The sequence below is a fragment of the Protomyctophum parallelum genome (assembly GCF_964188405.1).
Source record: "Protomyctophum parallelum genome assembly, chromosome: 8".
NCBI lineage: Eukaryota > Metazoa > Chordata > Actinopteri > Myctophiformes > Myctophidae > Protomyctophum > Protomyctophum parallelum.
Window position 1 is genome coordinate 39,418,659 of NC_139703.1, and position 11,181 is coordinate 39,429,839.

Genomic DNA, 11,181 nt, shown 5'->3' on the forward strand with positions numbered 1-11,181 from the left:
CCTCTGGTGTTGTGGGTGTGGACTTCGTTAACATATCTTGGTGGCGTATCGAATCTTGTGGACCGGAGTCGAGTCACCGGACCCATTGCAAGATGCTGTACTCTGTCGTCGACCCTAAGCCATCCCAGCCTGTCAAAGTGGGCAGGGGTGAGGTGGGTTCGGGGGGTGAGGCCAAGTAGGAGCCTGACCAGTTTGTTTACTATCATTCCCTGGACCCCATTTTGGGAACCACTGCCTTAAAGGACAGTTCCGCCCTGGAATTCTCCTTTTAGTCAAAGTCATACAATTTGTCGCAGTGAAATTTGTTCTCGGCATTTGACCCCATCTCTTGGAGCGGTGAGCTGCAGCCGTGCCACGCTTGCTTGGGAATCATTTTGATTAGTTGATTTGACCCCCCCAATCCCGAAGAGATGTTGGGTAAATAGTGGTGCTATAAATAACATACTAAAAATGTAGAGGAAAAAAATACTTCTGGAAAGTCATAATTTTCAAGATGGCATCCATCTTAGCGCGCGCCACCGAGTGGCGCGCTACGAGGTAGGTCTGCTATTTTTTTTTAATCGTGAAAATATTTAAAAGATATATATATATATATATATATTTTTTTTTTTAGGTCAGGCGTCAGGCCTGAATGGGTTAAAATGCCTATAAGCACAGTCTCTCTCTCTCTCTCTCTCTCTCTCTCTCTCTTCCCCCCCCCCCCCCGTACTCTCCATAGTCTCTCTCTCTCATGGAGCAGTTCCAGCACCTGGACCGGGACATGGAGGGCTCGGCCAAACGCTGGAAGAAGTTTGTGGAGTCCAAGTGTCCGGAGAAGGAGAAGTTTCCCCAGGAGTGGAAGAACAAGAGCTCTCTGCAGAGACTGTGTATGATGAGAGCCCTGAGGCCCGACCGCATGACCTACGCTGTCAGGTCTGTAGGAAATACTTTTAACATAACATAATATAATACATTATGTTATTAACCCATTTAGGCCTGACGTCAAAATAAAAAAAAAAGTCTTCTAAATCATGACAGTTTTCTATTCATGTTTCTATATCAGTGGTGCTCTGTCAAGGACTCCAAAAATTATATGTAATTGGCCACCGAGTCCGACCGCCCATCTGAAAATATGTTGTTCCAGCTGGAACCCCTCACAAGCAAAGATTTGAATTAAAATCGTTTTCGCTCTGAAATAATATATAAAAGATTTGCACTACATTTTCACGATTTAAAATAATTAGCAGACCTACAAGCTCATACTTGTAGTACCTTGTACTACAAGGTACTACCTACAAGTACAGGTACAAGTACCCAAGCTTGTACCTACAAGCTCATAGCGCGGCACGGAGTGCTGCACTATGAGCTTGTAGATCTGCTATTTTTCAATAGCTAAAGTATAACATAATTCTTAAACACCAAGAGGATTTCCCGCCCAGAATGGGTTAACTGTGTACGATGAGAACCACAAGAATTGCTATAATATATCGGTACTGCACATAGCAACAACTACCGCACAAGGGGTCCAATGATACCTGGGTCGGCGGTTCGAATCCCGGCTCCTCCTCCTGTCCACATGTCGAAGTGTCCTTTGGCAAAGACACTGAACCCTACATTGCCTCCAATGAGTCGGTCGGTGTGAGCTCGCCACCGTCGGTGTGTGAATGTGGGAAGTGAGGACGCTGGCGTCGACTGTTCGCCGCTTCACCTCCCAATGTATGAATGAATGAACCATATTGTAAAGCGCTTTGAGCACTTGGAAAAGCACTATAAAAATGCAATTCATTACATAATACATTGGTTTTCCAGCGAGTTGACTGGTCTCTTCTTTTTCTTTTTTTTACCCACAGAGACTTTGTGGAGGAGAACCTGGGAAGCAAGTACGTGATTGGTCGATCTGTGGACTTTGCGGTGTCCTATGAGGAGTCAGGGCCAGCCACGCCCATGTTCTTCATCCTGTCTCCTGGAGTGGACCCTCTGAAGGACGTGGAGAAACATGGTAATAGCATACAGTATATTATATTAAATATTATATGAACTCACTTAGACCCTCTGAAGGACGTGGAGAAACATGGTAATATATTATATTAAATATTATATGAACCCCCTTAGACCCTCTGAAGGACGTGGAGAAACATGGTAATATATTATATTAAATATTATATGAACCCCCTTAGACCTGAGGCTGAATCTACATTCTACAACAGGTCGTTTTGAGGAAGCAATCTGATTGGTTGAAACGGCTTCTAGCCGTGGATCAAACCAGCACCATTCACCACCTAATCAAAACAGAAGAATTCAGCTGCTCTGTTTTCCCAGAGCGCTAGCAAACTCGGTGGCTAGGCTAGCTAGTTTCTTGGGACATTTGTGGTCGTAGTGACTACATCTACATCATTACAAAAACAAAACAAAATCAGCGATTTTCTTAGTTTTAAGGGTAACTGTGGTAGAATTGCATTATTACACGAGCGGGTGTGGTTTATCGTGATTATTGCCACGACAGGGATGCGGTCAGGAACGAGACGTAGTCGAGTTCCGCAAGCATCACTGAAGTCTGAAGTCACCCTCTCGTGTAATATTGCTTAAATAAATGTCTTCTAAATCCTAGTTCCAAACAGTTTTCTGAAAAAACCTGTTTCTATGTCAGTGGTTCTCAACCTTTTTCATGTCAAGGACCCCCAGAATTATCAGTATTTGGCTGTGGACCCCCGTCTGAAAATATGTTGTTCCCTGATATGACTACATGTAAGTAAAATATGTTGTTCCCTGATATGACTACATGTAAGTAATGTTTTCAGAGATGTGAGTTCAACAGTGTTTGTTTGTTTGTTTTTTTTCCAGGCAGGAAGTTGGGCTTCACGTTTGACAACAGGAACTTCCATAACGTGTCTCTGGGCCAAGGTCAAGAAGTCATCGCTGAACAAGCTCTGGACCTGGCAGCCAAGGAGGGTCACTGGGTCATTCTGCAGGTACACACACACACACACACACACACACACACACACAGCCAAGGAGGGTCACTGGGTCATTCTGCAGGTACACACACACACACACACACACACACACACACACACACACACATTTAACATCTTTATTTGTATTCACATTTTACAAGGAATTTCTTGAACACAAACAATAGTGGATGTGCAAGCTTGAAAAAAAAACTCTACAACAAGTGCTTCAGGAATACAGATCATGGGTACAGAAAGCATAGCCATCTCCATATATGGCGACTGCTAATTATTGCAGACACTGAACAGAATTTTGCCGATGCCTTATAGCTCTCGGCTTGGGCATGCCTGCAATCTGCACCCAATTTCTGGTGTATTAGCTGTGACATCTGAAAAAGCATAGTTTTCATTATTGTGCATGAGCATGGCAGTTGAAACACGTGAGTGCTTACACACACATGTAAAGCAGGAAAACGATATGCACATCCCAGTTTCAGAATACAGTACTGGATCCAAAAAATGACTAAATGAAGAAAAAAGTGGAATGTCCGCACACGATATAGTTCTGCTCCCGTCTTTTTTATTTCAACCTATAAATACAACAACGTTTCGCCCCTCCGGGCTTTCTCAAGTTACAGTACATGGGTATGGCCTTGAAAACCTTAAATAGGTGGAACATAACTGGGTGTCGTCATTCAATCAATTGATAAGCCAATAGGCTGTATGTGAAGATCCACTCCAGAACAATACAAATACATCAATTAAGGGGCCATACACTCACGAACAATAGGTTTAAAATACAATACATACTGCTTACACACACACACACTCTAACCACAAGGCCACTGAGCTGATTTCTCGACTGCACTGCCACATAATTGGTTATCGAACATAATATTACATGAAGTATTGAATTCCTTGGCGTCATCCTCAGAACATCCACCTGGTGGCGCGCTGGCTGGGCGTCCTGGAGAAGCGTCTGGAGCAGCAGGGGGAGGGGCCCCAGGCCCACCCGGCCTTCAGGGTGTTCGTCAGCGCCGAGCCGGCCTCCACGCCCGACGGCCACATCATCCCCCAGGGCATCCTGGACAACGCCATCAAGATCACCAACGAGCCGCCCAGCGGCATGCACGCCAACCTGCACAAGGCCCTGGATAACTTCACACAGGTACCTACCTACCACCATGTACCTTGGCAAACTTCTTCGCTGTACACTAAATATGTTCAACAAATATAGCCGATCTACAAACTCACAATGCACGTTGTGAGGATGCAGTGAAACATGATAGTCTATTAGAGGGAGGTTTTCTGTGTGTCGAGCAACGGAAATCGAGTTATCAGGCTGCTTCTTCTAATCACCTGACAGGGGCGAGTTTCCCTAATAGGACGTAGCTCATGGAAGAAACACGTTATTCCAACCAGTCCCTCCATCGGGCTGACCAGGAGGAGGCAGTTTAGAGACCAGGATTACTGCATTTGTTTGTGAGGGTACCTACCCTACCCTATAGGGGGCACGAGGAGAACATGCAAACTCCACACAGAAAGGCCCTTTTGCCAACTCCACCTTGCCTCCCCAACTTGGAGTTTAATATCTCATCTCATCTCAGGACACTCTGGAGATGTGTGTGAGGGAGAAGGAGTTTAATATATCATCTTATCTCAGGACACTCTGGAGATGTCTGTGAGGGAGAAGGAGTTTAATATCTCATCTCATCTTAGGACACTCTGAAGATGTGTGTGAGGGAGAAGGAGTTTAATATATCATCTTATCTCAGGACACTCTGGAGATGTGTGCGTGGGAGAAGGAGTTCAAGGTCATCCTGTTCTCGCTGTGCTACTTCCACGCCGTGGTGGCCGAGCGGAGGAAGTTCGGTCCTCAGGGATGGAACCGCTCGTACCCGTTCAACACCGGAGACCTCACCATCTCTGTCAACGTGCTGTACAACTACCTGGAGGCCAACGCCAAGGTGCGTGTGTGTGCGTGTGCGTGTATTATATCAGCAGTGGAACCTCGTGTCTCCATAATTTCATCTCATTATGTGATGGTTTGAAGGTGCCTTACGATGACCTCCGCTACCTGTTTGGTGAGATCATGTATGGCGGTCACATCACGGACGACTGGGACCGCCGTCTGTGCAACACCTACCTGGAGGAGTTCATCAGGCCAGACATGATGGACGGAGAGCTGTGGCTGGCGCCCGGCTTCCCCGTGCCCCCCACCATGGACTACAACGGCTACCACCAGGTCAGTGTTCCCCCCTGCTGCCCCCCACCATGGACTATCCAGGCTTTCCAGCTCTGAGGAAAGCCTGGTCTAAGTAAGTAGCCTTGCCGAGCCATGAGACCCATAGGGGGCAGGAGCCTATCTCCTGTTTCTGTAGCGTGAGGCAGCTTGATGTACACGTACACCCCCTGGACATGACGCTAGTATATCGCAGGGACTTACCCCCAATCCAACCCTTGATGCTGAGTGTCAAGCAGCGAGGCACTGGGTCCCAATTTTAGAGTCTTTGGTATGACCCGGCCGGGGATTGAACCCCGACCTCCCAGTCTCAGGGCGGACACTCTAACCACAAGGCCACTGAGCTGGTGAAAGCCTGGTCTACTGTTACTAAATTGCAGTGTGATCCAGGTCGGAAGCGGATGATATCGTTAAGTCATGTTGTAGTCATTGTTTTGTAGTCGTCAGGACGGAAGCCTCTAAACCAGAACATCCTTTCCTCCCTCAAACCGGAAGAATAAAACCTGTCCCAATGAAAGCCTTGTTGTGCGAGCCACGCTTTTTGACTACAACATGATGTAACGATATCATCCACTCCCTGACCTGATCATGAACCCGGAAATAAATGCTGCCTTGTAGTCCTTGTAGTCTTTTCTTTAGTCTGACCTGGTAGCCTACCAGGTCAGACTAAAGAATAGACTACAAATCCCATCAAATCACTCGAACATGACTGTTCATTCATAAATGAATGTGTGTACTAAGTCCTGTCTTCCAGTACATCGACTGTTCATTAATAACTTAATGTACTAATCCCTGTCTTCCAGTACATCGACGACACCCTGCCCGCGGAGTCTCCTCTCCTCTACGGTCTCCACCCCAACGCTGAGATCGGCTTCCAGACGCAGACGTCCCACAACCTGTTCCGCACCGTGCTGGAGATGCAGCCCCAGGACGGGGGAGCGGGGGAGGGGGCCGCGAGCACCCGCGACCACAAGGTGACCACAAGGCCACATGTCCAAAAGTCACTCAGTATACTGTCATAGTAACCCATTCTGATTCTATAAATGTCTTCTACATCCTGACAGTTTTCAGAAAAAGCTATGTTTCTATGTCAGTCGTTCTTCCATTTTTTTTAAATAGCAGACCTACAAGCTCGTAGTGCGCCACTCGGTGGCGCGCTATGAGCTTGTAGATCTGCTATTTTTCAATAGCTAAAGCATTACATAATGCTAATACCAAAAGGGGTTCCCGCCCAAAATGGAATAACAGGTGTAGTTGGTGGCTTTCAGTATACTGCCCCATATGGACCTCATCTCATCTCATTCGGTCCCATGATCTCCTCGCATATTATGGAACTCATCTCGTTCTTAACCCATTTAGACCTGAGGCCGATTCTATAAAACAGTTTTCTGAAGAACCCGTTTCTATGTCAGTGCACAGTGCTTAACCTTTTTCATGTCACGAACCCCCAGAATTATCTGTATTTGCCCGCTGACCCCCATCTGAAAATATGTTGTTCCAGGGACCCCCCCCCCAGGAAGCAAAGATTTGAGTTAAAAATATTCGCTCTGAAAGAATATTCAATATTCAAATAAAGAAGAACATTTTTCACAAATTTTCAAAAATAGCAGATCTGCAAGCTCATACGAGCAGCTAAAGAATAACACAATGCTTAAAACACCAAATGAATGGTTTAAATATGGACCTCATCTCAATCATGTCCCACATGGGGTCTCCATGCAGGTTCTAGCGCTGCTGGAGGAGATCGCGGAGAAGCTCCCGGAGCCGTTCAACATGGCCGAGCTGCTGGGGAAGGCGGAGGAGAGGACCCCCTACCAGGTGGTGGCGCTGCAGGAGTGCGAGCGCATGAACGCGCTGACGCAGGAGATGCGGCGCTCGCTGCGCGAGCTCAGCCTGGGCCTCAAGGTGAGTCGGAACGTCATGTAATGTGCACTGCACGGGGGCCCTAAGCCAATGGGGGCCCTTGGATTCAGGATGTCCTCAAAGTCACGCCTTCCAACACGCTTTGTACTGAGCAGATTGGCGCTGCAACGCCTTGTCAAATCAACTGTAGATTTAGTCGACTAAAATCTTATGATATTTAGTCGACTAAAATCTTATGATATTTAGTCGACTAAAATCTCATGATATTTAGTCGACTAAAATCTTGATATTTAGTGACTAATCATTGTGTATATTCCTGCACTATAACTGCATCGAGTGATCTTGGTACATAGAAGTTGATCTAGTGAAGATTCTGACCTTCAAATGTACATCATTTTCGTTTTGATTGTATTGCTGTATTGTTGTATTGTTCTTTCGTATGTTTTCTCATGCCAATAAAGCCCATTGAATTGAATTGAATTGATAGTGGACTAAAATCTTATATTTAGTTGACTAAAATCTTATGATATTTAGTCGACTAAAATCTTATGATATTTAATCGACTAAAATCGTATGATATTTAGTCGACTAAAATCTTATGATATTTAGTCGACTAAAATCGTATGATATTTAGTCGACTAAAATCTCATGATATGTAGTCGACTAAAATCTCATGATATTTAGTCGACTAAAACTAGACTAACCCTAAAACATTCCAGGTGACTAAAATGAGACTAAAACTAAAATCATAATTTGCTGTCAAAATCAACACTGGTTTCCGTGGTTGTTCCGCGCAGGGAGAGCTGACGATGAGCGCCGACATGGAGGCCCTCCAGAGCGCCATGTTCCTGGACGTGGTTCCGCCGGGCTGGTCCCGGCTGGCCTACCCCTCCGTGCTGGGCCTGCTGCTGTGGTTCACGGACCTGCTGGCCCGCGTCCGGGAGCTGGAGGCCTGGACGCTGGACTTCTGTCTGCCCAACGCCGTGTGGCTGGCCGGCTTCTTCAACCCGCAGTCCTTCCTCACCGCCATCATGCAGACCACGGCTAGAAGGTATACGTCGTTAAATGCATCATGTCGGTGCGGGGTTCAAGGTTCAAGGTTTCTTTGTTTTGTCTCCCCCGAGGGAGAGATTTGTCTTGGACCCCAAGGACCCCCCCTGTAGCATACAGATACAATACAAGACAACAAAGGCACACAGTGACCCGTACAACATTAAAATACCACACACCAACATACCTAGTGCAAAAGAGGGGAAGAACATCACCTCAAAACCTTCCACCCCTCCCTACCCTGTCTGCCCTCTGCAAGGACTCTGTTAAAGGAGAATTCCATGCTAGAAGGCTTTCTTACATTTCTTACCTTTCTTTGTAGTCGTTACGTCCCCACCAAAGAGGTCCAGGTGTTTTTTTGTGCAAAAACTCCTTATTGGCTATTTTCCCTACCATAAGCCCTCAATGAATTGCATTGAATTGAATGGGAATTGAATGGGCTATGGGGTGTTGTGCTAATTTGCCTATTTCCATCGAAATAAGTAGTAAAGTGTGCCGCTTGGGTTATTATTTACATTATGAAGAGAGGATATATACAAAACAATTATAATTTTGAGCGATGGAAATAAGCGAATTAACACAACACCACATAGCCCCATTCAATTCCCATTCAATGCAATTCATTTAGGGCTTATGGTAGGGGAAATAGCCAATAAGGACACAAAATAACACCTGGACCTCTTTGATGGGGACGTAACAACTACAAAGAAAGGTAAGAAAGCCTTCTAGCATGGAATTCTCCTTTAAGGAGTGCGCAGCACGCTTATCCGACACGCCTGAAAGGTCTGACATGCGGAAATCACTCGTCGCTCCCGACATGCATTGCTCCGTGCTTGCGGTTAGTGTTAGGTTAGGGTTTGTGTCATCAGTATACCTGAGGTGGGGTTGGCGAAAGGGCCTTTCTGTGTGGAGTTTGCATGTTCTCCTCGTGTCTCCTAGGGTAGGTACCCTCACATGTTCTCCCCCTGTCCCCTAGGGTAGGTACCCTCACATGTTCTCCCCGTGTCCCCTAGGGTAGGTACCCTCACATGTTCTCCCCGTGTCCCCTAGGGTAGGTACCCTCACATGTTCTCCCCGTGTCCCCTAGGGTAGGTACCCTCACATGTTCTCCTCATGTCTCCTAGGGTAGGTACCCTCACATGTTCTCCCCATGTCCCCTAGGGTAGGTACCCTCACATGTTCTCCCCGTGTCCCCTAGGGTAGGTACCCTCACATATTCTCCCCGTGTCCCCTAGGGTAGGTACCCTCACATGTTCTCCCCGTGTCCCCTAGGGTAGGTACCCTCACATGTTCTCCCCGTGTCCCCTAGGGTAGGTACCCTCACATGTTCTCCCTGTGTCCCCTAGCTCTCCCCAAGCTGTCAGAGGGAGTGTAGAGCCCAGGATTACATTAGATATTTGACACGGGGTGAAAGAATGGGTTACAAAATCGTGGGATAAAACCTTAGTTTAGAGGTTAAGGTTTGGGGTAGGTTGTCGGTATAAAGCCTGTATACCCATCATGACTGCGGAGCTACAATTATAGGCTCTATACTGTATGTTTGTGTATGAAACGCTTTGCCCATAATGACACCACGGGGGACAGCAGGTTTAACGACTGGCTGATTCTATGAGATCCTTGATTGTTTGGACAGGAACGAGTGGCCGTTGGACAGGATGTGTCTGCAGTGTGACGTCACCAAGAAGATGAGCCGCGAGGACTTCACGTCTCCTCCGCGAGAAGGAGCCCTGGTCTATGGACTGTTCATGGAGGGAGCGCGCTGGGACTCACAGGTGATTGGTTTAGACTATACTTACTCACTGGTGATTGGTTTAGACTATACTCACACGTGACTGGTTTACACTATACTCACTGGTGAGTATAGAGTATAGTGTACTCGAACCTTTTGACATATTATGAGAGAATCTTTCGCCTCTCTTCACTCCAAAACAAATTGATGCAGACTGTACTTTGGCTGTCTAGTAAACTATTCAATCAATCAATCAATCAATCAATCAATGTATTTTCCCAGTCTTTAACTGGCTGCTTCTCCTGGTTCCTCTCTCTCTTTTCTGTCATAAAAACAGAACAAAACACATCCATGTAGGAAAGGTTATAGCTTGGGATAAACGTTGGAATCGAACGACAGCAATATTTCAAATGGTTTATATTTCATTCACTTGGTATAAAATGCCCGTTTAAAAACCCACCTTTATAGTGTTTTAGTTTTTGTGTCTAATTTTCATCCAGATTTTGACAGTCGCTTCTTTCTGATTTTAATCTTGCTCTGTGCAGCACTTTGGAACCTTGTTTTGAAAGGCGCTATATATAAATAAAGTTCATATCATCGTAAAACCTACCTATCTGTCTGTCTTTCTGTCCGTCCGTCCATCTCATTTTACTTTTCCTTTCAGACCGGCATGATGGCGGACGCCCGCCTGAAGGAGTTAGCCCCGCCCATGCCCGTCATGCTGGTGCGCGCCGTGCCCGTGGACAAGCAGGACGCGAGGAGCGTGTACCGCTGTCCCGTCTACAAGACGCGCCAGAGAGGACCCACCTACGTGTGGACCTTCAACCTGAAGACCAAGGAGAGGGCGTCCAAGTGGACCCTGGCAGGGGTGGCCCTGCTTCTGCAGAGCTAACGGTGTCATCCCTGCACAACCAAGTAGAGCTCCATCTCACAGAAATCCTGGCGAAATAGCACGGAATTGCAATTCCGTACATACACGCCTAGAAAACCCCCACAATCCGTACATATAGCCATTCTAGCCTGCGGGCACCATTTCATTTCGGTATGTGATCCGGGGCGGGAGCGGATGATATCGTTACGTCATGTTGTGGTATTGTTTTGTAGTCGACAGGCAGGAACAACAGGCGGCGACTTCCTTTTCCCTCAAACCGATTTTTCTCAATAAAAGCTACAGGCTACGAGAGCTTTTATTGAGAGGGAAAAGGAAGGAACCTTCCTTTTCCCTCAATAAAGTTGCAGCCTGTTGTTCCTGCCTGTCGACTACAAAACAATACTACAACATGACGTAACGATATCATCCGCTCCCGACAGGATAATGCAGACTTTTGAAATAGAGACCAGGCTTTCCTCCGAGGTGGTGGAAAGCC

General features: G+C 46.6%; 1 protein-coding gene across 1 annotated transcript in view; it reads left to right on the top strand.

Annotated features, from left to right (window-relative positions):
• The window catches only part of dnah9 (dynein, axonemal, heavy chain 9), a 104,544-nt gene extending 93,669 nt beyond the window's left edge, over positions 1-10,875 (top strand). Inside the window, exons 69-79 of the mRNA XM_083771154.1 lie at positions 719-912; positions 1,830-1,978; positions 2,821-2,948; positions 3,865-4,098; positions 4,706-4,897; positions 4,984-5,175; positions 5,976-6,146; positions 6,895-7,077; positions 7,833-8,086; positions 9,719-9,857; positions 10,479-10,875. Coding sequence (XP_083627280.1) covers positions 719-912; positions 1,830-1,978; positions 2,821-2,948; positions 3,865-4,098; positions 4,706-4,897; positions 4,984-5,175; positions 5,976-6,146; positions 6,895-7,077; positions 7,833-8,086; positions 9,719-9,857; positions 10,479-10,706 — 2,064 coding nt within the window. The 3' untranslated portion in view covers positions 10,707-10,875. The remainder of the gene's footprint in view (positions 1-718; positions 913-1,829; positions 1,979-2,820; positions 2,949-3,864; positions 4,099-4,705; positions 4,898-4,983; positions 5,176-5,975; positions 6,147-6,894; positions 7,078-7,832; positions 8,087-9,718; positions 9,858-10,478) is intronic.
• The last annotated feature ends 306 nt before the right edge of the window (positions 10,876-11,181 follow it).